Source organism: Symphalangus syndactylus, chromosome 1 (genome assembly GCF_028878055.3).
Source record: "Symphalangus syndactylus isolate Jambi chromosome 1, NHGRI_mSymSyn1-v2.1_pri, whole genome shotgun sequence".
NCBI lineage: Eukaryota > Metazoa > Chordata > Mammalia > Primates > Hylobatidae > Symphalangus > Symphalangus syndactylus.
The window spans coordinates 62,210,459-62,237,498 of record NC_072423.2 but is presented as its reverse complement, the minus strand read 5'-3'; the positions used below and the strand labels follow the sequence as shown (position 1 = coordinate 62,237,498).

General features: G+C 42.4%; 2 protein-coding genes across 2 annotated transcripts in view; both read left to right on the top strand.

Annotated features, from left to right (window-relative positions):
• The window catches only part of IMPACT (impact RWD domain protein), a 70,213-nt gene extending 43,962 nt beyond the window's left edge, over positions 1-26,251 (top strand). Inside the window, exon 12 of the mRNA XM_063616511.1 lies at positions 26,210-26,251. Coding sequence (XP_063472581.1) covers positions 26,210-26,236 — 27 coding nt within the window. The 3' untranslated portion in view covers positions 26,237-26,251. The remainder of the gene's footprint in view (positions 1-26,209) is intronic.
• Positions 48-17,025, top strand: HRH4 (histamine receptor H4). The gene is given in 4 exon segments (XM_055292600.2): positions 48-208; positions 210-235; positions 8,107-8,270; positions 16,142-17,025. Coding segments are annotated over 4 exon segments (1,167 nt in total). The 3' UTR covers positions 16,958-17,025.
• Positions 26,252-27,040: the final 789 nt, after the last annotated feature.

The window sequence follows — 27,040 nt, the reverse complement described above, 5'->3', positions numbered from 1 at the left end:
CTGGCTGGATTAATTTGCTAATTTGACCTTCTTCATCATTTGATGTGATGCCAGATACTAATAGCACAATTGACTTATCACTGAGCGCTCGTATTACTTTAGCATTTTTTATGTCCTTAGTAGCTTTTGCTATAATGCTAGGAAATGCTGTGGTCATTTTAGCTTTTGTGGTGGACAAAAAGCTTAGACATAGAAGTAGTTATTTTTTTCTTGGCCATCTCTGACTTCTTTGTGGGTAAGTTATATGTCTTTATTTAAGACAATCTTTTCCAATTTTAATTTATTTCTAAAACCTTAAAATAAGCTTTTGTTATTTCAGGGGACTGTATACGACTAGGGAAAAATAAACACAAAAAGTTTAAGTATTAAATTTTGGAGGGGACTATATGGCACTCTAAGGGAATGTTATACATATGTAAATCAGTGTGGTAGGGGAATTTTCAGCTGAAAACAGTTTATTTTATTTTTATAAAATAAAGATAAGTCCAGTATAGCTCCAAAATTTTAATGTAAGGGTTACTTGTTTCTGGTGCTATTTTCCTCATATGTGTAGGCTTATAAGTATTCCTCTTTAAATAAATATGGTTTTCTTGGTATCACAGTGTTGGAGTAATAAGAAATTATGTATCTGCTAGTAACCAGTGCAATCAGAAAGTAGCATATTCAGATCAATTAAATAATATGATTAATAGTATTAATGTAATGATATGGCATAGAATTTTGTAAAATATACCCAACTGTAAACTGCCTTGCATATAATATGATATCATAGCATTATATCATCGTTAAGAGACCATAGAAATCAAACTAACTTTCTCTGAAAACATGCACTTTATAATTTTTCACTGCCTGATGCTTATTATTTTTAAACAATGCTTATCATAATAAGTAGATGTACAGAAATGTCAGCTGGTGATACTATTTTACAGGAGTTTCTAGTATAATTTAATCTGGCATATTCAGATTATTTTTGTTTATAACTACATAAAGCTTACATTTATGTTAAAGTGAAATAAACACCTAAAATACTTAGTTCGTTCCCTGGAATAAAGTGGTTACTCAACAAATGTTAGTTCTCTTTTTTTTTTTTTAATTTCTCTGCAGATATGGGTCAACCCCAATCTAGGTCACAAATGTTAATATAGTATCTACCCTGTATAATACTGCTAGGTATGCAAGCACTATTAGGTAATCAAGGGATCTATAGAAGATTAGGTTAGTCTCTTTCAGTAAGGTTTTGATGTAGAAGAGTGGACAAGAGATGTTCAGAAATGACTATAGCAGTATAGAGTAACACGAGAGCCCACGAAGACCTAACAAGTGCTATGGTCACTTGGAGGCGGGATAAAGCACGTTTAGTTAGTGAATAAAGGCATTTACCATGAACTTTGAAGGGTGGATAGAATTTCTATAGTCAGAGACAGGGCAAAGGATTCTTTGCTCCAAGAATGAGCAAAGGCACATGCTGGTAGAAAATCATTGTGCTTATCTTCCTAAGGGTGAGCTTGGAGCTGGCTGGTGTGCAGATGGGTGCAGGGGAGCCGTAGAGATGAAGATGAAATCTATAAAGTGAGGGCCTTTAAATACCAGCGTGAGTGTGGAGTGGAGTTTATTCAGCAGGCCTTGTGGAGATTTAAAGATTTTAAAACAGGAGAGTGGTTGAACAGATCAAAGCTTTACTTTAGAGGCGTCGGAAGAGCCATAGGAAATGGGGAAACTGGAGTGTGGGGTGGCATGGTTTCAGAGATGATCCTGCAGCAATCTAGGCAGAAATCATGCAGTTAGGACCTGAGCTAGGATGATTGGAATGGAAGGCCAACAGGCAGAGCAGCTAAGGGTGGGGTTGGGCGGGAAAAGAGAAAGCTGATTTAAAGATTGGGCTTCTGAGACTAAGAACAGTACAGTGCTCTTCAAAGAAACAGGAAGTATTTGGGCAGGACAGCTCTGGTTTTGATGTTGCACTGAAAGTTCTGGAGAAAAATTCTAGTTGGGGAGATTGATTTAGGAGTCATGGCATAGAAATGACACATAAAGGCAGCTAACCCATAAAGAAGTATTGAAAAAATGCACTATCTCCCCATTTGTTTCCTCAATTCTGTCCCTTCAGGTAACCAACATTTGCTGCTTGATGTAGATCCTTCCACATCATTCTCTGTGCTCCCATAAACATGTACAAATACACGAGTTTATTTATGTGAACATAGAGAAAGTTCCACTATAAATATATGTATCCTTTGCTTCTTCCTTCTTCACAAGATCCTGTGACTTATGACAGTCAGCACTTAATAGATGATGTGTTTTTACTAACCCAAAGGGAGTGAGGCCCTGACTGCCCCAGTTTTAGGGTGAGAAGGGTGAGACAGCTGAGAGAGCCTGGGGCCTGAAGCTTTTGAATAAAGATGGTTCTAGGTAAAAATGTCTCCATGTCTGGCCCAAGGCCAGCATCATGGCAGTCCCATCCTCAAGGGCTTGAGTTTGTCTTTGGAAAATGGCCCTGCAGATGTAGTTATTCAGCAGTCCTAGTGATCTCCTCCATCAGCAGGTGGGTGAAGAAATAATTCTGATAATTTCTTTTGCTCCTGATTAAAGGAGTTAGGTGCAGGTCAGAGTCTCCTTTCATCTGCCTGCCAGCCTCATCCCTCACATCTCCCGTGCCTCCTGCCAGCTTCATCCAGAGGTCTGCATATTTAACGTAGGGCTCACCATGACACAGTCCCTGGGAGCTTTTTGTAACAGGATTCAAGTTTTCTGCCAATGCTGTTCTTTCTCCTTTGCCATGCTGGGAAATGAACCTTTCGTCTCAGCCTGGAAGAAGGCGTGGAGGTGGTGAGCATGCAGGGCAGAACTCGTGAGAGGTTTTCTGCAGCTGTAAGCCATTGATTCTTAACGTTTGGCGTCATGAGATCCAGAGCTCCCGAGCCACGTGACCATGGCAGGGCGGATTAGACCCTCACATGTGCTTGGAACTGTGGCTTTGCTGGCTGAACGCCCAGGTTTCAGAACTGGCCCTCTGTGGAGAATCTAAATTTGTGGCACCCAAGTTGCTAGCTTCTCAGGCTGAATTTACTGTTGAAAACAAAGATTTATTGAGGAAAAATTCTAGTACTAGCTATACTGGACGTTATATAAATACACCTCATCTGTATACTATTCTGGGAAACATACTATCTATATCTACATCAATATCTATAAAAGTGTTACCATGTAACCAGTGTTTCCATTTATGGGTACTTTCTTCTCATCCCCATGTTGTGTTGGCATTCGTGGCCTACAAGACCATGTGACAGACGGCTGGACAGGATCTTTAGGGGATAAAGGTGGTTGCTGCTATCAGAGCCTGAACCAAGTGTTCAGGATGGCAGAATTTATCTCGATACCTGTATGCCTGAGTTCAAGACTCTTTTCTGGCCTTCTGTATTTATCTGCTCAGGCTGCCGTAACAAAATACCCTAGACTGGGTGGCTTAAACAACTGACATTTATTTTCTCACAGTTCTGGAGCTGGGGACATCCCAGATGAAGATTCTGGCCAATTTTGGTTCCTGACAAGGGCTGTCTTTCTGGCTTGCAGGTGGCTGCCATCTACCTGCGTCCACAAGAGGCCTTTCTCTGAGTTTGCAGAGAGAGAGAGAGAGAGTGAGCTCTCTGTTGTCTCTTCTTATAAGGACACTATTGGATCAGGGCCCCACTCTTATGAACTCTTTTACTCTTAATTTTGTCCTTAAAGGCCTTAGTTCCAACTATAGCCACATGGGGGGTTAGGGTAGGGCTCCAACATGTGAATTTGGGGAGGGCACATACACATTCAGGCCATAACACCCTCTGTGCGCTCACCGTCATCCACACATTCCTCTGGCGGCCCAAAGGATTTACTTGGGGATTTTAGCTCCTCCCATCTTTTGATTGCCATTTTCTCATGGAAGATGTAGCTTCTTAGCTGGCTTAGAAAGAAGGGACGATGCCAGATGGGTGGCAATTTTAAAGCAAACTGGGCTTCTCTATCCTCATCTATTTGTTCATCCAACAATTATTTCTTTTGAAGCAGGCACTTTCTGAGGTGCTGGGGATAGAGCAGTAAAAATACAGGTGAAAATCCCTGCTCTCATGATGCTTCTATTTCTACTGGGAGCAGGGGCATGGAGACAGAAAATAAACAAGAAAAATAACTAAGACAAATTATATAGTATTTTAGAAGGTGATAATTGCCACTGAAAAAAATGCAGAGAGGAGGGAAAGGGAGTGTGCTGGGAGTGGGGCTGCAATTTTAAACCTTGGAGCTAGAATTTACTGAGAAAGACACATTTGAAGCCTGGGCGAGGTGGCTTACATCTGTAATCCCAGCACTTTGAGAGGCCGAGGTGGGTGGATCACTTGAGGCCAGGAGTTCGAGACCAGCCTGGCCAATATGGTGAAACTCCAATCTCTACTAAAAATACAAAAGTTAGCCGGGCGTGGTGGCATGTGCCTGTAATCCCAGTTACTCAGGAGGCTGAGGCAAGAGAATCACTTGAACCCAGGAGGTGGAGGTTGCAGTGAGTTGAGATCATGCTACTGCACTCTGGCTTGGGTGACAGAGCCAGACTGCGTCAAAAAACAAACAAACAAAACAAAAACGAAAGACATTTGAGCAAACAGAAGGCGCCCTTGGGGGAAGAGCATTTCACGCCAAGGAACAGCAGGTGCGCAGGATCTGAGGCAAAAGTGTGGGTGGTGCATTGGAGGCCAGAAGCGCTGGGGTGGAGTGATTGAGGGGTGAGAAGTAGGAGTGGGACTGGGGAGGTGGGGGCATATAGTTTGTTTTCTTTTACTTTTGTCTTAATCTTTTCAAGAAACTGGCTCTTAGTTTTACTTATCAGCTCCATTTGACCCAAAAACACAATTCTAGAATCGAAGGTGTGGAAACACTTCAGAGTAGGTGTATTAGAGAAATAGTTCAGATTCGGTTTTTTTGCAACTCGTTCAGAATGAGCCACAGACATCTCCGTTGCTCAACAAGACAGAGGAACTGAGCATGACACAAGTACGGAAGCGTTACCTAGAATGCAGGGTGACAGCACAGTAGTGTTATGAAAACCAAAGGAATATCCTAGAGCCTGTCTTCAGCGAACCACTGTTTCCAGCAGCATCTAGGCTTTTGAATACATCCTTCCTCTTTGGCGTAAATCAGAAAGTGTGTGACAAAGAGCATTTACCTCCCACCGCCTGCCCTGAACCTCTCAGTCAGTGGTGTCTAGAATGCATTACTAGTATCTGACTTCTTTCCATTCTGTGGAAGAAATGAGTTCCAGTGTTGAAAATACTCATGTGGGAACATTGGAAGCCACAACCGTGGGCTGAAATATAATAAATGTCTCTCTTTTGGGGATACTTTGATTTACCTCAAGTGGACCTGGTGACCTATATTATTTTGTTTGTTTATTTATTTATTTATTTACTTATTTTTGAGGCAGGGTCTCACTCTGTTGCCCAGGCTGGAGTGCAGTGGCGTGATCATGGCTCACTCCAGTCTTGACCTCCCTGGCTCAAGTGATCCTCCTGCCTCAACCTCTTGGTTAGCTGGAACTACAGGCATGTGCCACCATGTTCAGCTAATTTTTGTATTTTTTTTTTTTTTTTTTTTTTTGTAGAAATAAGGTTTTGCCATGTTGCCCAGGCTGGTCTCCAACTCCTGAGCTCAAGTGAGCTACCTGCCTCAGCCTCCCAAGGTGCTGGGATTACAGGCATGAGCCACCACTCTCAGCCAGTGACCTATTTTATACCATAGACATACACACACATACCCTGGAGATGAAAGGCACCCTAAGGAAGTTTACTTATCATTAAAAATATAATTGAAACATGAAACAAACAGGTTGTTTAAACTACGTATAAGAACTGACCACGCAACTCTTCATCTCTGTGGTGTCTTGTCTTTCATCTTTGCATGTAAGCCTCGGGACAGAATACTAGGGTTTAGCACTACCTTCCACTGGTTCTGAAACCATGCCATTACAGCCTCATGTGGTCTTGCTTTTGGAGAATGCAGGCTTTCCTTCTTCCTTTCCTTTTCCTTTATCTTTGCTATTCTTAATAATAGACTAATTCGATTCTGATGAAAAAATGGGAATTCCTGGAAGTACCTGATACATTTGAAGTAACTCAACAAAGTAAGATTTCATCTCGGCTTCCACTTAATAGATCATATTCTTAGCAACTAATCATACCTGTTTGAAATGCTAATGCAATTAAAAACCCCTAAAAGCTAAAGGGAAAGGAACCTTGTTTCGTCACTTTTCAGTTAAGCAGTTTCTATGCTAGGCTGAATCACTGTGGTAGAGCTTATCTATTTGTTCATGCAGTGAAGAGTTGTAGGTAAAGTCAGAGGTTCTGAAATCACAATCCCTGGTTTCACATGCAATCTTCTCCACTTGCTAGTTGAGTGGACCTTGGTCTAATTGTCTCTTTTCTGAGCTTTAGGTTCTTTAACTGTTAACTCAGCATGGTCCCTTCCTCACAAAGTTTCTATGAAGATGAAATGAGGTGACATTTGCAATGCACACAGCACAGGGTCTGCCATATGGTAGTTGTATAAGACATATTAGCTGTTATTAATTTAAGTGAAATGTATAAGTCATTGGCCAACTCTAGAGGCTGCAGGAAATACAAACATTGATTTGCGATATGACCCTAATCCTCAGGAGAGACAGACTAAAAAGATGACTATGATATAAAAGTAGAATGTAATTAATGGATGAGAGAGGGAAAGATGAGCAAAGAACCAGGAAAGTGCAGAGGACAGAGGGGCCACTTCCACTGAGGAAGCTCCAAGAAAGAGGACATGGAGGAGGTCACTTTTTGGCCTCAGTGAAAAATGAGAAAGAAGTGAATTGACTTTTTATTTATTTGAGATAGAGTTTTGCTCTGTCACCCAGGATGGAGTGCCGTGGCAAAATCTCAGTTCACTGCAACCTCCACCTCCTGGGTTCAAGCAATTCTCCTGCCTCAGCCTCCTGAATAGCTGGGATTACAGGTGTGCACCACCACACCCAGCTAATTTTTGTATTTTTAGTAGAGATGAGGTTTCACCATGTTGGGCAGGCTGGTCTTGAACTCCTGACCTCAGGTGATCCACCTGCCTCGGCCTCCCAAAGGGCTGGGATTACAGGTGTGGACCACCGTGCCTGGCCTGAATTGACTTTTTAGTAGAAGACAGGTGGACATTTTAGGAAGAAAGAATGATGTTGGCAGAGAAAAAAGAGATGTGAAAATGTGCCATGTGTTTGGGGGAAGGGTGGTCCATCCTGTTGGGGTTAGAACATGAAAAAAGTAAAGATGACCTATGCTGCCCGTGGCTAGAAATACAAGACTTGTACTTAATTTGGAAAGTAGAAAGGAGCCATTGAAAATACAGTCACCCCTTGGTGTCTGTGGGAGGTTTGTTCCAGGAATCCCCTTAGATAGCAGAATCCAAGAAAGCTGAAGTCCCTGATATAAAATGCTGTAGTATTTCCATATAATCTATGTACATCCTCCCATATACTTTATTATTTATTATTATTTTTAATAATAAAGATGGGGTTTCACCATGTTGCCCAGGCCAGTTTCGAACTCCTGTCCTCAAGTGATCCGCCCACCGTGGTCTCTCAAAGTGCTGCGATTACAGGCGTGAGTTACCACGCCCGGCCCCTCCCATATACTTTAAATCATCAGTAGATTATGTATAATACCAAAGACAATATGAGCGCTATGTAAATAGTTGTTATACTGTAGTGTTTAGAGAATAATGACCAGAAGTCATTACCATTAGTCAAAGTCTATACATGTCCAGTACAGATGCCGTTTTTTCCAAATATTTTCTATCTGTGGTTGGTTGAATCCACAGAGGTAGAATTCACGGATAAGGAGGGCCCATTGTGCAATGTTCATGACCCTTCTTCTAAAAATGGCATATAAGGAGTGTGTAGAAAATCAGTCCTGAGCTGCTTGATGAAATACTGTGAATTTCTAAATCAGAGACAAATCATTTGTAGTGAATTCAGATATGTCATCGTGTTGTGTAGCCATTAAAACATGCCCATTTGTGTTCATTGATGTGTGCTGTTTTTACACTTATGTTTTTCCTGTGCAGGTGTGATCTCCATTCCTTTGTACATCCCTTACACGCTGTTCGAATGGGATTTTGGAAAGGAAATCTGTGTGTTTTGGCTCACTACTGACTATCTTTTATGTACAGCATCTGTGTATAACATTGTCCTCATCAGCTATGATTGATACCTGTCAGTCTCAAACGCTGTAAGTCAAAACATTAATTTATCCCCCTTAGAAGATTATGTAAATGTACATGATGGGTCCCCAAGCAAAAATTCTTTTAAACCTAATTGTTAATTTAATCGACAGGCCTTAGAGGAGCCCTATCCTTTTGTTGTCTGGCATAAAGTCCTTGCTGGTTGTTAGTTTGTGTGACTTGGGTAATTCACTCACCTATGTGCCATTGAAATGGGAAGGAATCAAAGAAAACCCAAGGCAAGTTGTCCCAACTGGTATACGGAGTCTATAGTAGATTGGATAGACATGACCTTCATGACAGGTTTATGGGTTCTACTCCACAGACATATTGCGACCTAAATATATTCCTTGGAATGGAACTTGGAGGGCAGTGGAAAGAATCCCATACTTTGAAATGTGATGAGAAAATCAATTCTGAATGGCCAAAGGAAAAGACAGTATATAGGGAAGCTACAGTTTACACAGTGGGACCAGCCAGAAAGATCAAGTCCTCGTGCCATTTTAGAACCCGGGCCAAGAAAGGTGGAACTTACTGAAGATTTGGAATAGCCTCATCTATGAGTTAGTGGAAATTTTTAAGTCAGCTAAATTTCTCAGCAATGGATCAAAAGAGAAAATAAGGTTGAAGTAAGGACAAGGGGGCCATAGAAATGTGGGGCAGTGATCTGAAACCTTTGAGGCCTAGATGGGAAACTTCCTTCACTCCCCTCTCAGGGACCCAACTGTTTGGGGGACTACTGTGTGATAGGCATTTTGCTAAGTGCTGGGATACAGAAGTGAATATGCAGAGTCTCCATTTTATTTTTCTTTCCAACTTTTGTTTTGGCTTCAGGGGGTACGTGTGCAGGTTTGTTACATGAGTAAGCTGTGTGTCGGGGGGGTTTTGGTGTAGGGATTATTTTGTCACCCAGGGAATGAGCACAGTATCTGATCAGTAGTTTTTTTGATCCTCTCCCTCCTCCCACCCACCACCCTCAGGTAGGCCCCGGTATCTGTTGTTTCTTTTTTTGTGTGAGTCTCTATTTTTGACGAGCGTAGTCATCTATGTGGAGGCAGATTCAGGAACAAGTCAGTTCAGTACAATGGACTAAGTGCTGTCCTGGGGTGTTGAGAGGACAGTGACAGCTCTAGCCTGGGATGATTGTGCAGCTGGAGGTTGACAGGATTAGAAGGTTTATTAGATCAGGCATAGATAAACTGCTGTGACAAAGAGTCTCCAAAATGTGGAGGCTTAAGCAAGATAAAAGTTTATTTTTCTCTCACATAACAGTCCATGAAAGAGTGGATTCTCTGCTCCGGGAACTCACCCAGGAACCCTGCTGGCAGGGTGGCTCTGCACCCTTTAGGGCAGGGACTGGCAAACTTTCATTATCAAGAGCCAGATAGCAAATAATTTGGCTTTGTAGAACCTACGGTTTCTGTTGCAACTGCTCAAATGTGCCATTGTAGCCCCCAAACAGCCATAGATGATATATACAAAAATGTACTTGGCTCTGTTCCAATAAAACTTTATTTGCCCAAACAAGTGGTGGGCCACATTTGTTTCTCTTTTTTTTTTTTTTGGAGACAGGGTCTCGCTGTGTCACCCAGGCTGGAGTGCAATGGCATGATCTTGGCTCACTGCAACCTCTGCCTCCCAGGTTCAAGTGATCCTTCTGCCTCAGCCTCCCGAGTAGCTGGGATTACAGGTGCACGCCACCAAGCCTGGCTAATTTTTGTATTTTTAGTAGAGATGGGCTTTCACCGTGTTGGCCAGGCTGGTTTTGTACTCCTGATCTCACGTGATCCACCTGCCTCTGCCTCCCAAAGTGCTGGGATTACAGGTATGAGCCACTGCACCTAGCCCATATTTGTTTCACGGACAGTAGTTTTCTGGCCTCTGCTTTAGGCCATTCTCCTCTGCATGGCCAAAGTCAGGTTGTTGTCATACTAGATTCTGGGAAAGGGAAGAAGTCCAGGGCAAGGAATTTTTTTTTTTTTTTTTTAACTAAGTAGTGCAGAGTCACACAGTCATTTCCACTTACATTTTATTGGTGAAACTTAGTCACATGGTCCCATCTCGCCACAAAGGAAGCTGGGAAACTCTAGTTGAGCCACCACATAGTCAGGAAGGAGGGGAGAATGGATGTGGGAGGACAGCCAGCTATGTCTCCTCCTTAGCATCGCATACTTCATTGGCGCCAGGGACCACTGCAGTTTGTATTGTATGCGGAGAGTGCAGATGAGCTTGGATTAACAATTCAAATGCCTATAGTCTCATACTTTTCAAACTGCTGGCCTTGACCCATTATTGATTTATGAAATCAATTTAGTGGGTTGTGACCTTTCTTTTTTCAGTGAAAAAAATATGGAATTAAACAGAATAGAACAGCTGAGCATGGTGGCTCATGCTTGTAATCCCAGCACTTTGGGAGGCCAAGGCAGGTGGATCTCTTGAGGTCAGGAGTTGGAGACCAGCCTGGCCAATATGGTGAAACCCCGCCTCTACTAAAAATACAAAAATTTAGCCAGGCGTGGTGGCACTTGTCTGTAATCCCAGCTACTTGGGAGGCTGAGGAAGGAGAATTTCTTGAACCCGGGAGGCAGAGGTTGCAGTGAGCTGAGATTGCACCATTGCACTCCAGCCTGGGTGTTGCAGCAAGACTCCAACTCAAAAAAAAAAAAAAAAAAAAAAAAAAAGAAATGGAATAGAACAAAATAAAAAAATTAGAAAACTTCAGATTATCTTGTACATAATAAAAGTAAATACTGTTTTATGAATACTTCGTCCCTGTGCTTGGTTGTGATATACACTATAATTTTACTTTAGATCACAGTCAAGTGTTTGAAAAATAATGCTCTAATTCAGAATCTTTCCAATTTGTACTTTCAAAACTTCCTTTCTTTCTGGGTTAACATTTCTTTTTAATCTCCACTGGATGTTCCTAGGGCTTCCTTCTCTGGATGTCCCAGCTTTTGAATTTACTCTCAGGTTTGTGCGCAGAAAAGGGACAGCTTACCCAGTTGGTAAACGTGCTTAGAGGTTACAGAGAGATGAGGGATGATGCCCAGAGGGAATGTAGACTTTCTTTTTGTTTTTGTTTTTATTTTTTTAAATTTTTATTTCTTTGAGACAGAGTCTGGTTCTGTCGCCCAGGCTGGAGTGCAGTGGTACGATCTTGGCTCACTGCAAACTTCCCCTCCCGGGTTCAAGCCATTCTTGTGCCTCAGCCTCCTGAGTAGCTGTGATTACAGGCGCGTGCCAGCACGCTTGGCTAATTTTTGTATTTTTAGTAGAGACGGGGTTTTGCCATGTTGGCCAGGGTGATTTCGAACTCCTGACCTCAAGTGATCCGCCCCCCTCAGCCTCCCAAAGTGCTAAGATTACAGGCATGAGTCACCATGCCTGGCCTGTTTTTTGTTTTTAAATCCTAGTCTTGCCTTGAGTAATTCCCCTGGCAATTCAGGCTGTAAACTTGGTGAGGGATGGGTTGGCTAGATCCTGGGTCCCCGGTGCACAGCACAGAGTAGAATACATAGCGTTTCCACAAATGAATGTGTGGATGCTGGCAGGGGTGCTCAGGCAGACCTTGTACCTCTGCTGGCGAATAGTTCAATGCAGCCATGTGAAAACAGAAGGAAGCCTTCAAAGACCACTGGGATCCCATAGGAAGTAGCAGTGGGGAAGCTGAACTCTTACTGTAGCTGAAAGTACAGGAGACAGTGTGATAGGGGAAAGGGATGGGCGGCCTGGGAAATGGAAATCTGCCAATAATTTGGAAAAGAAAAGCCCAGTGCAGGTGGAGCACATGATTACAGTCCTCAGAGAGGTTTTCTGGAGGGGCAGATTCCATGTGGCTGAAGTCAGAGTTGGGTGGGGAATGAGAACAGCAGGGCTTCATGGTGGCTGGAGGGAATGGGAATTAAAATGTACAAAAAGGGTTTGGTGCGGTAGCTCACGCCTGTAATCCCAGGGCTTTGGAAGGCCGAGGCTGGCAGATCACTTGAGGTTAGGAGTTCGAGACCAGCCTGGCCAACATGGCAAAACACAGTCTCTACTAAAAATACAAAAATCAGCCGGGCTTGGTGGTGGGCGCCTGTAATCTCAGCTACTCGGGAGACTGAGGCAGGAGAATCACTTGAACCCAGAAAGCGGAGGCTGCAGTGAGCCAAGATCGCAGCACTGCACTCCAGCCTGGGCGACAAAGCGAGACTCCATCTCAAAAAAAAAAAAAAATAAAAAGTACAAAAAAGTATACAGAATTAAGATAGTAAAAGAAGGGTATTTCTTTACCTGCAGATGAAGAAAGAAACTTGACAGTAAAATCAAGACCACAGGAAATCTCATGGCTGGGAGGACACACTGGGGCATTGTGTTTGTTTGCTGGGGCTACCAAAACAAGACCACAAACTGCGTTGCTGAAAACAACAGGAATTTATTCTGTCACGGTTCTGGAGACTAGACATTTGAAATCGAGGTGCTGACAGGGCCATCCTTTCTCGGAAGGCTCCAGGACACCTCGTTCTGTGCCTGTCTTTTAGCTTCTGGTGTTGCCAGCAACCCCTGGCATTCCTTGGCTTGTAGATGCATCCCTCCAGTCTTTACGTCTGTTGTAACATGGTGTTGTCTCCCTGGATCTGTGTCTGTGTCTCTGCTTTCTCTTCTTATGAGGACATATTAGATAGGGTGACCCCTAATTCAGTATGACCTCATCTTAACTGGATTACATCTGCAAACACCATATTTCCAAATAAGGTCACATTCGCAGGTACTGAGGGGTTTAGGACTTCACCATACCTTTTTGGGGGACGTAATTTAACCCACAACAGGCACTTAGAATGGTCCTGAAATCCATCTCATTACTGACACCAACAAGTTCTAGTAGGCCGCTCGGCCTCGCCAAAAAAACCTGATTGACAGAAGATGTGGATATTTTATTGGGGTGGGGAAAAACTAGGGTAAGAGACAGTGTCCTGAATAATGGGCATATTCTGTAGTGGGCAAGAGCTAGGCCACTGCGGGGTTTCAGGGACACCACTCCACGCAGCCTAAGTCTGGATTCAAGCAATGCTTGAACTGTCTATCTTTCGAAAACGCTCCCCGGAGATGCAGAGATCAGCATCCTCTTCACAGCTCCTTGGCTGTCCATTATCTCAATTGACCTTATGCATAATGGAAGAGAGATCACTTTCCAACATATTGTGTTATATCATTACCAAGGCTGAGCAGAGCAATTAAAAAACTAAATGCAGCTTTAGGACCATCTGGGTATTGTTACCATCTTCATAATCATTAGATTTAGTGCAAGAGATGTATTAATTAGTGGCACAGGAAGCAGAAGGCAAAAAAAAAAAAGTGTATTGCATGTGAGAGCTCGTGGTCAGCACCATATGCATTTTAGCTTAGCCTCAGAAAGACCAGCAATTTGAGAGAGAAAAAAACCAAACCAAAACAAAACAACCAAATCCATCTCCCTACAGTTAAAAAGAAAACTTAGTGTTTCTATTTTTAAATTATTAATTAGCTTTCTTTTACTTCCAGACAATAGAGTTCTTCTCAGCCTGTAGGATCCATCAAAGAAAGAGTGCTGGGCAATGTTGCACCCCTTTAAACCATGCAGAACAAGACTTAAAATCTCACAGATCAAATATGATATAAGAAATAGAAAAAAGGAAGCATGTACCAATTTCATGGGTAGATCCATTTTTTTTTGCCTGTGAGTGAGGAAATCAGAGAAACATTGAACAAGAGAGCTGAAAAGAAACTTGGAACCTTACAGATTTTTTTTTTTTTTGAGACAGTCTCACTCTGTCACCAGGCTGGAGTGCAGTGGCTCCATCTCAGCTCACTGCAACCTCTGCCTCCCTGGTTTAAGCGATTCTTGTGCCTCAGCCTCCCAAGAGCTGGGACTACAGGCGTGAGCCACCATGCTGGGCCGAAACCTTACTGATTTAAATGGCTAATTTTTGTATTTTTGGTGGAGACGGGGTTTCACCTTGTTGGCCAGGCTGGTCTCGATCTCCTGACCTTGTGATCCTCCCGCCTCGGCCTCCCAAAGTGCTGGGATTACAGGCGTGAGCCACCATGCTGGGCCGAAACCTTACTGATTTAAATGAGGTTCAGAGAGGTTGTCTGTTCCAGGTCACCTTAAAGAGTTCCTTATCCCTCATAAAGAGTTCCTTATCCCTCATAAAGAGTTCCTTATCCCTCAAAGAGTGATTGGTCTTAGGGGTCTTTAGATTTAGAAGACATTATTAAAGATTTCAGGATTGACATAAGGATTGCGGATCCCATGATGGGAGGGCAGTCCTCACTCATAGAATCTCATTTTCCTTTATAGAAGCCTGTCCTTGTGACCAAGGGGAGTTAGAATATTCTTCATCCTTAAAAAAGATGGTGGCACTAGCCACAGTCGTATCTCTCAAAGTGGCTGGTCGTCACAGCTTTGACATTGTTATTTGTCAGGTGGAAACGCTTGCATAAAGAAGTAATGTGGGTGGGCTGGGTGGGCTCAAGTTTGTAATCACAGCACTTTGAGAGGCTAAGACAGGAGGATTACTTGAATCTAGGAGTTTGAGGCCAGCATGGACAACATAGTGAGACATTATCTCTACAAATAACAAAAAAATTTAGCTGGGTGTGGTGTTGTACACCTGTGGTCCCAGCCACTTGAGAGGCTGAAGCAGGAGGATCACTTGAGCCTAGGCAGTCAAGGCTGCAGTGAGCTGTGATTGTGCCACTGCAGTGCAGCCCTGGACAATAGAACGAGACCCTGTCAGAAACAAACAAATGAACAAACAAACAAACAAACACCAAGAAATGACTTGGTAGTGCTTAATAGCAATGTCATGTTTATCTGCAGCAGGTTCAAAAATCTTTTTTGGGCCAGGTGCGGTAGCTCACACATGTAATCCAAGCACTCTGGGAGGCTGAGGTGGGCGGATCACCTGAGGTCAGGAGTTTGAGACCAGCCTGGTCAACATGGTGAAACCCCATCTGTACTAAAAACACAAAAATTAGCTGAGTGTGGTGGTGGGCACCTGTAATCCCAGCTATTCAAGAGGCTGAGGCAAGGAGAATTGCTTGAACCTGGGAAGTGGTGGTTGCAGTGAGCCGAGATTGCGCCATTGCACTCCAGCCTGGGTGACAAGCACGAAACTCTGTCAATAAAATAAAATAAAAACTAAAAAAAAAGTCTTTTTGTCTGTGGTTAATCTTCTTGGGAGTGATGAGAGTCCTTTCTCTTTTTGATTCCACCTTGAAGTCTCAGCAAAAACCACAGAGTAGATTCTTTCTGTATATTGGAATCAGATAAGGCAATGGCTTTCAAACTCTTGACCATGATCACAGTGAGAAATGGATTTGGTGCTGTGATTCAGAGAAACTGCATTTCTCTTTATTTATATATATGTATCTCTGTTCCCAAAGACATATTGCTTTATTTGATGAAACATCATTAAAGAACACCTACCCTCACTATATGTGATGCATTCTGACATCAACTATTCTATTTCATTAAAAAGATCTGGTCATGCTCAGCCTGCAGATTGAGCAATACTGTGGTAAGGTGCGTCCAACTTCAGTTGTTTGACATTCAGATTAGTGTCAATTAGGAAAAACTGCTTTCTTATTTTACACATTGGCCTTGACATTTTCTATAGTATTCAGGGATTTAACCTTGAAAGTCACAGTCTTCTCCCCTGAAAACCATTAAGAAAGTCTGCCTCTTGGTCCAGGCTCCACTGAAGTCAAACCCTCTGTCCTGGTCCACATCATGATACCCAGGTTAGTTAATGTCTCCATCCTTTGCACATCCCTGAAATTTCTAAGGACCTATGAGGTACTTTATGCATTTAATGTACATTCATTATATTGAAAATAATTTGGTTTCTTCTAGGTGTCTTATAGAACTCAACATACTGGGATCTTGAAGATTGTCACTCTGATGGTGGCCGTTTGGGTGCTGGCTTTCTTAGTGAATGGGCCAATGATTCTAGTTTCAGAGTCTTGGAAGGATGAAGGTAGTGAATGTGAACCTGGGTTTTTTTCGGAATGGTACATCCTTGCCATCACATCATTCTTGGAATTCCTGATCCCAGTCATCTTAGTCTCTTATTTCAGCATGAATATTTATTGGAGCCTGTGGAAGCGTGATCATCTCAGTAGGTGTCAAAGCCATCCTGGACTGACTGCTGTCTCTTCCAACATCTGTGGACACTCATTCAGAGGTAGACTATCTTCAAGGAGATCTCTTTCTGCATTGACAGAAGTACCTGCATCTCTTCATTCAGAGAGACAGAGGAGAAAGAGCAGTCTCATGTTTTCCTTAAGAACCAAGATGAATAGCAATACAATTGCTTCCAAAATGGGTTCCTTCTCCCAGTAAGATTCTGTAGCTCTTCACCAAAGGGAACATGTTGAACTGCTTAGAGCCAGGAGATTAGCCAAGTCACTGGCCATTCTCTTAGGGGTTTTTGCTGTTTGCTGGGCTCTGTATTCTCTGTTCACAATTGTCCTTTCATTTTACTCCTCAGCAACAGGTCCTAAATCAGTTTGGTACAGAATTGCATTTTGGCTTCAGTGGTTCAATTCCTTTGTCAATCCTCTTTTGTATCCCTTGTGTCACAAGCACTTTCAAAAGGCTTTCTTGAAAATATTTTGTATAAAAAAGCAACCTCTACCATCACCACACAGTCGGTCAGTATCTTCTTAAAGACAATTTTCTCACTTCTGTAAATTTTAGTCTCAATCTCACCTAAATGAATTAGGTCTGCCCTTTATCTTGCCCTTTTCATTCTACCAACAGATCTGCACTTTGAAGTCAATGGAAAATTACTCCAGTGAATAACAGCAGTATAATATTATGACTTGATAATATTTTTGTAAACTTGTAGTCATAATAGTACTATATTCCTCTTAGTCCTCACCTCTTCCTTGTCTTTTAGATCTTAATATCATGCTGATTACAAAAATCCAGTTTTGTTTTCTATGTTCCATGTATAATACAGTCTTAAGTGAATTTCTCTTTTTTATTTTATAGTAATAGAAAGTTATCCAGTTTGAAAATCATTCCCTAAAGCATGCAATAGGAAAAAGAACCTCCTGGCTGGGACTGCCCAACTCTGTGCTGATCAGTGGGTGCGTGAGGTAGGGTTTGAGTTGGCAAGAGCAGCGAACAGGAATGTGCCCAGGTGAGCTCCTGTGTGTGTCCAGATTTTATATTCCTAATCCCAGTAAGGAAGAAAGTGTAGTGTGGGAGAGGAAAGAGCTGGTGACTGCAGTTCTCAAAGGTTCTCAGTGAAGTTATTTTGGAGGCCCTGGTGGTCACAGGATCAGAAGGCAAGGAATAGGCAGTGGTCACCAATGGTTGAAAGTATGGCTTGTCCCATTTCTTCCTGTTCTGTTTTTCCAGCTTCCACATCAGCTTCCTTTTTTGAGAACATATAGAAGAAGAAGGCTAAGAGATGGTGAAGAGACTACATGATTAAATTAGGTAGACCTGGTATACAGTCACTGAGCTAGTAGATGTCAATAATTATTATTTAAAAAATTTTTTATTTGTTGGCCGGGCATGGTGGCTCACTCCTGAAATCCCAGCACTTTGGGAGGCCAAGGCGGGTGGATCATGAGGTCAGGAGATCGAGACCATCCTGGCCAACATGGTGAAATCCCATCTGTACTAAAAACAAGTAGCTGGTTGTGGCGGCTCATGCCTGTAGTCCCAGCTACTCGGGAGGCTGAGGCAGGGGAATCACTTGAACCCGGGAGGCAGAGGTTGCCAGCCTGGCAACAGAGCAAGACTCTCTCTAAAGAAAAAAAAAAATTTTTTTTTTTTTGTTTAAGACAGCATCTTGCTCTGTCTCCCAGGCTGGAGTGTAGTAATGCAATCATAGCTCACTGCAGCCTTGAACTCCTCAACTCAAGCAATCCTGCTGCCTCGGCCTCCCAAGTATGTAGGACTACAGGTACTGGCCACCACACCTGGATAATTAAAAAATTATTTTTGTAAAGATGAAGTCTCACTGTGTTGCCCAGCCTGGATGTCAATAATTATTTTTTAAAAAATTTTATTTTAAAGTTTTTTTGAGACAGATTCTTGCTCTGTCACCCAGGCTGGAGTGCAGTAGCATGATCAGGGATCACTGCAACCTCTGCCTCCTGGGTTCAAGCGATTCTTGTGCCGAAGCCACCTGAGCAGCTGGGATTACAGGTGCATGCCACCATGCCTGGCTAATTTTGGTATTTTTAGTAGAGACGAGGTTTTGCCATTTTGGTCAGGCTGGAATTTTTTTTTTTTTTAAATTTTGATAGGACAGGGTATTGCCATGTTGGCCAGACTGGTCTCAAACTCCTGGGCTGAAACAATCCTCCCGCCTTGGCCTCCCAAAGTGCTGGGATTATAGGCACAAGCCACCAAAATAATTATTGCCTGGATGTCAATTATTATTTTAAAATATTGTTGTATTTACTTAGTGTCTTTAATGCATTTGCCCAATATTTTACATTGTACTGCTCAGAGGTATTCCTTTATTATGTGGTTAGTATAGGTTATACTTTTTTGATGGTTCACATTTTATTAGTATGGTGATGTTTTGTCCTTTTAAAAAATTTTCTTTTGAGATGGGGGTCTTGCTCTATTGCCCATGCAGGAGTGCAGTGGCATGCTCTCAGCTCACTGCAGCCCTGACTGCCTAGGCTCCAGCAATCCTCTTACTTCAGCCTCCGGAGTAGCTGGGACCACAGGCACTTGCCACCATGCCCCACTAAAAAATTTTCTAAATTGTTGTCTTTCTTGAAGTGTTCTCTGCCTGTCTCTGTCACAAAATTTCATTTTTCTCATAGTTAATTTCATCTCTCCGATAAGATTTTATTGGTGTTTCTTTTATAACTTTGCAGTTCTTACACCGTTTAGTCATTTTCATGTTTCTTAGAAACTTTAAACCTTTAACTTCAAACATTAAAATACAAAAGTCTTTTAAGTACATGAATGCTTAGAAATGTACATAATGTTTATGTACACTTATGCCTTACATTAAAGTTCAATATGAGAAATACGTGTTTAACATTCAATAATAATTTTAAAAATTTGAGAAATAAACTCTCATAAATGCACACATTTTTATAAACTTGCTACTTGTCTGCTGTTGATTTTCACATTTATATAAATTATTAGTTGTGGATTTCATGTGATCACTGGGGGCTTGAACGTTCATGGAATGGAGTGGTCCTATGAAAACTTTTCCCAGTTGAACCTCAGGAGGTGTGTGCCCAAGTATTCACATGTATTTTCTAAAGTAGATATAAAATATATATTGTATTTCATTCAATCTAAGATGCTGTCAAGATAAGACATATTGTTATTTCATTTACTATATTAGTCTGTTTTCTTTTTTTTTTATTATTATACTTTAGGTTTTAGGGTACATGTGCACAATGTGCAGATTTGTTACATATGTATCCATGTGCCATGTTGTTTTGCTGCACCCATTAACTCGTCATTTAGCATTAGGTATATCTCCTAATGCTGTCCCTATATTAGTCTGTTTTCACACTGCTGATAAAGACATACTCAAGACTGGGAAGAAAAAGAGGTTTAATGGACTTACAGTTCCACATGGCTGGGGAGGCCTCACAATCATGGTGGAAGGCAAGGAGGAGAAAGTCACTTCTTACATGGATGGCGGCAGGCAAGGAGAGAGAGCTTGTGCAGGGAAACTCCCATTTTTAAAACCATCAGATCTTGTGAGACTCATTCACTATCACCAGAACAGCACAGAAAAGACCCACTGCCATAATCCAATCACCTCCGACCAGGTTCCTCCCACAACACATGGGAATTGTGGGAGTTACAATTCAAGATGAGATTTGGGTGGGGACACAGCCAAACCATATCGTTTACCATTATGAAAGAGAAAATGCTGCAAATTGTCTGATACAATACTTTAAAAAATCACATTGACAATAAGCTTCATTCTGATTTTCGAGTTGAGATGTGGACAATATGTGTCTTAGAAGTGATGAAGTATGATGTGTGTGTGATAAGTGAACTGAACGAGGCTAATTCTCTGTGAAACGAGAGTTTGAAAAATAAATCCCATGATGGTACATGCATATATTTATTAAACAAGTGTTTATTGAAGGTCTATCATGTATTAGCTACTTATTGTAAAGGTGCCTGTGAACTGTGTCAATAAGGTTTAGATTCTCCAGGAACAGGAATTTTTCTTTGGGCTTCTCTTAGTACACCACCAGGCACTCCATAGATGCTCAGTAGATGCTTACTGAAAAGGCATACTTGAGGCATTTTCATTCAAACAGAAGGTGAATCCTAGCTTTAAAACTCAAGTATTTAAAATTTGCACTAGAAGAACTTTAGAATATTTTTTCCATTATAATAAAAGTAATGTGTACTTATTGTAAGAAGAAAAGACAATACTAAAACAATTCCTATATACAAAGAGTAGCCATAATTATTAGTTTGGTGAATGTATTAGTCTGTTCTAGCATTGCTATAAAGAACTACTTGAGACTGGGTAATTCATAAAGAAAAGAGGTTTAATTGACTCACAGGTCAGTAGGCTGTACAGGAAGCATGCCTGGGAGGCCTCAGGAAGCTTACAATCATGGCAGAAGGTGGAGACGAAGCAGGCATGTCTTACATGGCCAGAGCAGGAGGAAGAGAGAGAAGGGGAAGGTGCTACACACTTTTAAACAACCAGGTCTGTTGAGAAGTCACTATCATGAGACCAGCAAGGGGGAATCTGCCCCCATCATCCAATCACCACCAGGCCTCTCCTCCAACATGGGGGATTACAATTTGATATAAGATTTGGGCGAGGACACAAATCCAAACCATATCAGTGTAGATGTTTCTAAAGAAAAAAAAACATAATGTAATCTCATTTTTTGGAAACACATATTTGCATATATAAATTTCTAAGGATATCTTCAGGCAAATGCTTTCATAAAATGAAGGCTTCTGTTCTAGAATGAGTAATTCCTGCTCTCTCCCCCAAACATGGCAGGCTTATAAAATCTGATTTTTAAATATTTATTTGCTCATCCTAAATCCAGATCCAAATCCACTGGCATAATTGGCAGAACATTCCTAAGACTATTGGTTCCTAAGTATTGGCTTCAGTTGGTGTGTATAGAAATGGACTCCTGAAGAGTGAAGAAGGGCTTTGGGATATAAATGCTGATTAGGAATGACACTGTAGGTCAAGTGTTTTTTTGTTTGTTTTTTTTGTTTTTGAGATGGAGTCTTGCTCTGTCGCCCAGGATGGAGTGCAATGGTATGATCTTGGCTCACTGCAAACTCTGCCTCCCAGGTTCTAGCAATTCTCCTGCCTCAGCCTCCCGAGTAGCTGCGATTACAGGTGCCCACCACCACGCCCAGCTAACTTTTGTATTTTTGGTAGAGACGGGGTTTTGCCATGTTGGTCAGGCTGATCTTGAACTCCTGACCTCAGGTGAGCTGCCAGCCTCGGCCTCCCAAAGTGGTGGGATTACAGATGTGAGCCACTGAGCCTGGCTGGTCAAGTGTTTTTATGGGTCATGAAGCTTTCGACATAAGTAGCTGAAGTAACCTAACAGCTATTTTTTTTTTTTTGAGATGGAGTCTCACTCTGTTGCCTAGGTTGGAGTGCAGTGGTGCAACCTAGGCTCACTGCAGCCTCTGCCTCCTGGGTTCAAGTGATTCTCTTGCCTCAGCCTCCTGAGTAGCTGGGATTATAGGTGCCTGCCAACAAGCCCCAGCTAATTTTTGTATTTTAGTAGAGACAGGGTTTCACCATGTTGACCAGGCTGGTCTTGAACTCCTGACCTCAGGTGATCTGCCTACCTCGGCCTCCCAAAGTGCTGGGATTACAAGCATGAGCCACCGCATCTGGCCCTAATTGGGATTTTACAGAAATATTTTTGTGGCTTTTTGGTAACAACTTTCCTGTAGTAAAGATCTTGGTATTTGAAGAAACGTTTTTTCACATTATGATTTCAGAAAAAGAAATTCTAGAATACAAAGAAAAATTTTATTCTAATAATTGCTATCAGTCAAAGTTGAATGAAGAAAAGAGAAACCACATTAATTATTTCAAGCAGAAGCAATTTAATACGGGGAATTGGTTAACCCAGAGGTTAATACTTTGAGAAAAGAGCTAACATCTTAGGAATTGAGAAAATATAAGGGGAGAAGTGATGTTATCAAAATCTAGGATCTTGGAGAAGTATCTGGAGGACTGATGCTTAGATTTCTGATTGATTTGTGATGCTTTGTGGTTAGGGCTTGGGCATCCCAAGGGATGGGGCCAGCTGGTGCTCAGACTGCCACGTGGGGTTGAGGGGACAGCTGTAGCGGCTGCTGCTGGTCCCTTGGATGGGGTACATTGAAGTAGGAGGCTTGTTGTGCACTGCTGCTGGAGAGATGCTAGCTCACGCTAGAAGCACTAAGTGAATTTCTTCTCAGTACCTCCCATCTTCCTATTTCTTGCCCGTGTTTTCCATTGGTGGAAGCTAACTGAGAACCAGTTGACGAGAGAGTCTGAGAAATAGGTGTGACTCCTAGCTCCAGCCTTATGGTGTGGTATCTGAAAAGGTGGGCTTGAAGCTTATAGACAACAGAGAAATAACTGGCAAACGCATCGTGTGTTTAAGCATAATAATGTAGAACTTTGGCCTTTAGGGATTTCACACCTACAGTTTCAACTGTACTGTAAGCAGCCTAACACTCCATTACATATTGTAATTTGTAGTTTTCTTTTTCTTTTCTTTTCTTTTTTTTTGAGACAGAGTTTCACTCTGTCACCCAGGCTGGAGTGCAGTGGCACAATCTCAGCTCACTGTAGCTTCTGCCTCTCGGGTTCAAACCATTCTCCTGCCTCACCCTCCCAAGTAGCTAGGACTACAGGCGTGAGCCACCATGCCCAGGTAATTTTTGTATTTTTAGTAGAGATGGGGTTTCCCTATGTTGGCCAATCTGGTCTTGAACTCCTGGCCTCAAGTGAACCACCTGCCTCGGCCTCCGATAGTGCTGGGATTATGGGTGTGAGCCACTGCCCCCGGCTAGTAATTTGTATTTTTCTTAAGGCACAAATTCAAATCATGTTCCATTAGGTGGGTATGCTGAGTGACTTGGCTGCTAAACCTAGCACCCTTGTTCCAGTGAAGTTTTCTCTGTTCTTGTTAGCAGTGCTTACGAAGTGTCTAACATTTTTGTGTTGGTGATGGAAGTGAGGGAGAGATGAGGAACTCCAAGAAGTTGTGGAGCAGTGGCTCAGCTCTGAATTTGATGAGTTCACTCTATTTCATAACAGAGGTTCCAAGAGTTCATGGATGCATCTGGTCAATACGATGAATTGAAGTTGTCATGAATTATAAAGGGAAAAATTTCTCCTTGAAATTGGGATTTTAGCTTTTTTTTTTTTTTTTGCCTGAAAAAATGGAAAGATTCAGTGATATTGGGCCCACATTCTCTCAAGAAAACAATTTGCTGAATCCGATAGTGGACAGAGACACCCGTCAGTCCCCAGGGTTCCACTTTCCTCATTTAGGCCTTTTCATGTGCCTATTTCTTCCCTTTCGACATCCAGATTGCAACCCCTACTCTACAAGTAAAAAGAAAGTGATTCATGAAATTATTTTAGTGAGTACCCTGGAAAGTACAAACATTGCCTTTTCTGTTGGAAATTTTATGTTCTCGGGGGTTCATCAATTAGGATTCTCTTGGATACAAATGATAGAAACACAATTTGAACCACCTGGGCAAAAGTGAGCTAATTGGCTTTTACAACCAAAGTACATAAAGACAGTGGTGGGAGCTGACCCCAGGGAAGGCCAAAGCGAGAGACTCCAACAACTTCATTTTCTCAGACTGCCTTCTGCACAGGGCTGGAACGATGGATGCCTGTGTTCCTCTTAATCGGATAGAAAAAGGGTCTCTCCTAGTAACACTGAGAAAAAAATGCTGGAAAAAATCAATAGAGTGCCCAGCTGGTATCTTGTGCATGTCACTGAACCAGTCTCTAGAGGGGAAGGTGGATGCCAGGACTGCCCACTTGTGTCAGTTCCTCTTCCTGGCAGGGAAGTAGGATCTGCTCAAACCAGGTGAGCAGAAGAGGGAGGAACAATTTCCTTAAATGAAGGGGTGTATGGTTACCAGAAGAAGAAGCTAGACAGTCTGGGCAATATAGCAGAACCCCATCTCTACAAACAAATTAGCTGGACCTGGTGGTGTGTGCCTGTGATCCCAGCTACTCGGGAGGCTGAGATGAGAGGATTGCTTGAGCCTGGGAGGTCTTAGGCTGCAGTGAGCCATGATCGCACCACTGCACTCCAGCCTGGGTGACAGAGTGAGAAAGAAAAAACAAAAGAGGAGGTAGAGATAATAAACATCTACTCTGAGGGGTATTCAAAAATTGGAGCTGTCATGAAGATCTGATTGTCTTCCTCATACATTGTGCAGACCTTCCACGATGTGCAGACCTTCCACAGCCTTTGCACCATGACTGTATCCCCACCCTTTGCACTCTGACTTCGTAGCTCCTTCCTTCAAGAGTGACTTGCTTTGGCCAACAGACTGCTGTCAACAGGCAGTGAAAGTGACACCTTGCCAGTTCCAAGCCTAGCCTCAAGAAGCCTGTGCCCATCTGTTCTATCTCTTGGCAGTTTTCCCAGCTGCCAAGTGAACATGCCCCAGGCTAGACTCCTGGAGGATGAGAGATCACGTGGAGCAGAATCAAGGTGTCTTAGGTGAGGCCATCTTAGACCAACCAGCCTCACCCAGGCTAACTCAGCAGCTGATTGAAGCTGCGTGGGCAATCCCAGGCAAAATGAGGTCAGCTGAAGGAAGCCTAGCATGGCCTAGACAAGAAGAACAACCCAGCTGACCCAGAGACTCCTGAGCAACGATAAGACTACATTCTGGGAGTGTTTGCTATTCAGCAATAGCTAACTGACATGTCAAGCACTTACCCTGGTGTGTATTGAACAGCCTCCGAAAGTTGAGTAGAAAAGAGAAGCAGATATTTACATTGCTTATTCTTGTGTGATAGCTAAGACAGAAGCTACTGAGCATTATCATGCAAGAGAACCAACTTTTTTTTAAGGTCATGGCTATTTCTCAATATTCATTGAGAAATGATTTAGTGGTAAAGATAATTGATTTTGAAATATCGTAAACTACACAACATAACAATAGTAGGATAGAGGCACCCAAGAGAGTAAAATTGTACCGGGAGAATGGAAGAGGAAGGGCATCGCAGGGAAAAACAAGCTGTTCTTAGCTATAAGCATCTTTCCCTGAATTACCTCATTCAGTCTCTTCAAGTTTCCACCTTAAGTCATATACTGCAACCTAAGGACTGGTTATGCAGTTTGTATTAAATAGTGCCTTTTTAAAAAATGCATTTCTCCTTGCTCATGTTCATCGTCATTTCTTCACATGCTTCTACTTCTGTGAGGGAATGCAAGAAGAAAGGGGACCTTGAAGAGAACCAGCCCATTTGGTGAAAGATTAGTAGTTCTTGTGAAAGGATTAGTAGAAGGAGTCGGCTTTATCTCTTATTTCAAATTTCCAAACCGCCTGTTCTCTGCTCTCTTACTAAAGGTCACAGTTGATCATAAAAGAAAACAACCTGCAAAATAAGTTTAGGGTAATTGTGAATATTTTTCTGATATTCACCCTTACTGAAAATTTCCAGTAGGCAAGATAAAGATGTAAAAAAAAAAAAAAGATATGCTTTTTCCTCCATAGGAAGACACTTACCAGTTTCTTCTTAGATAACTGGAAACAAATGTTTTTAAAATTATTACTCTGTCTTTCCTGTTTCCTTGCCTCCAATGTAGGCTATCTGGGTCATGGCCCAGTTAGGTGGGTGGTTGCATGTTCTACGTTTCCTGGCCTCTCATTTCTGGAATCAAGTTGGTGTGAGTACGATTCTTATTTTGTGTTTTTTTTTTTTCCGTCTAGCGTCACATGGATGATCTGAAGTTCTGAAGGCCATATTCTTCTAGCCCATTCTCGAGACTAAGGAAAATCCCTGCTGCTTTGAGATAACAGCCCCTAGCCATGTTCATAGCACGGAGTGGGTACTAGGGGACAGGGTAGGCAGAGCCCTTGCCTTTAAGGAGTTAGAGATCGCCTGGCACGGAGTCAACAGGAACGCGAGCATGAATGTGCGCCGCAGTGAAGTGACATAGCTTGATTAATTGTTTCTTTTGTAGTACTGTTTGTAGGGACGCAAGAGAGGGCAATGCCCTATAGCTGCCACACTGCAGAGCAGCCCTGCTTGGCCCTGTATCTTTTCAGGCAACCCAGTCCTTCCACAGCAAGGCTGTGTAGCTGATATCTTGGACATTGTATAGACAAGGCTTTGACTGGAGAAGGCTGAAATAGGATTTGCATGGATAATGGTAATGCAGAAATTTAGGTATGGTACTTACTCCATCAGCACAGGGATGAATGGCCTCATTCCTTAGAAACAAATGGATGAAGAGAGTAGTTGACTTGCCTCCAGCGGCACAATCAGCAGGTGCTGAAGCCAGAACTTGAATTCAGCGATCTGAAACTTGAGTCCAGGTGCTGAAGCTTCGTCCCACACTGTCTCTCGACTCTCAGGAGGCTCTGTTCACACCATTCTTACATAGGGAAGTTAATAAGACAGAGCATGTAGAAAGAGGTGACTGGTAAGTGGATCAAACAAAAAACCGAATCAAATCAAATCAAAACAAAATAAATTGCCTGGGCGCGATGGCTCACGCCTGTAATCCCAGCACTTTGGGAGGCCAAGGTGGGCGGATC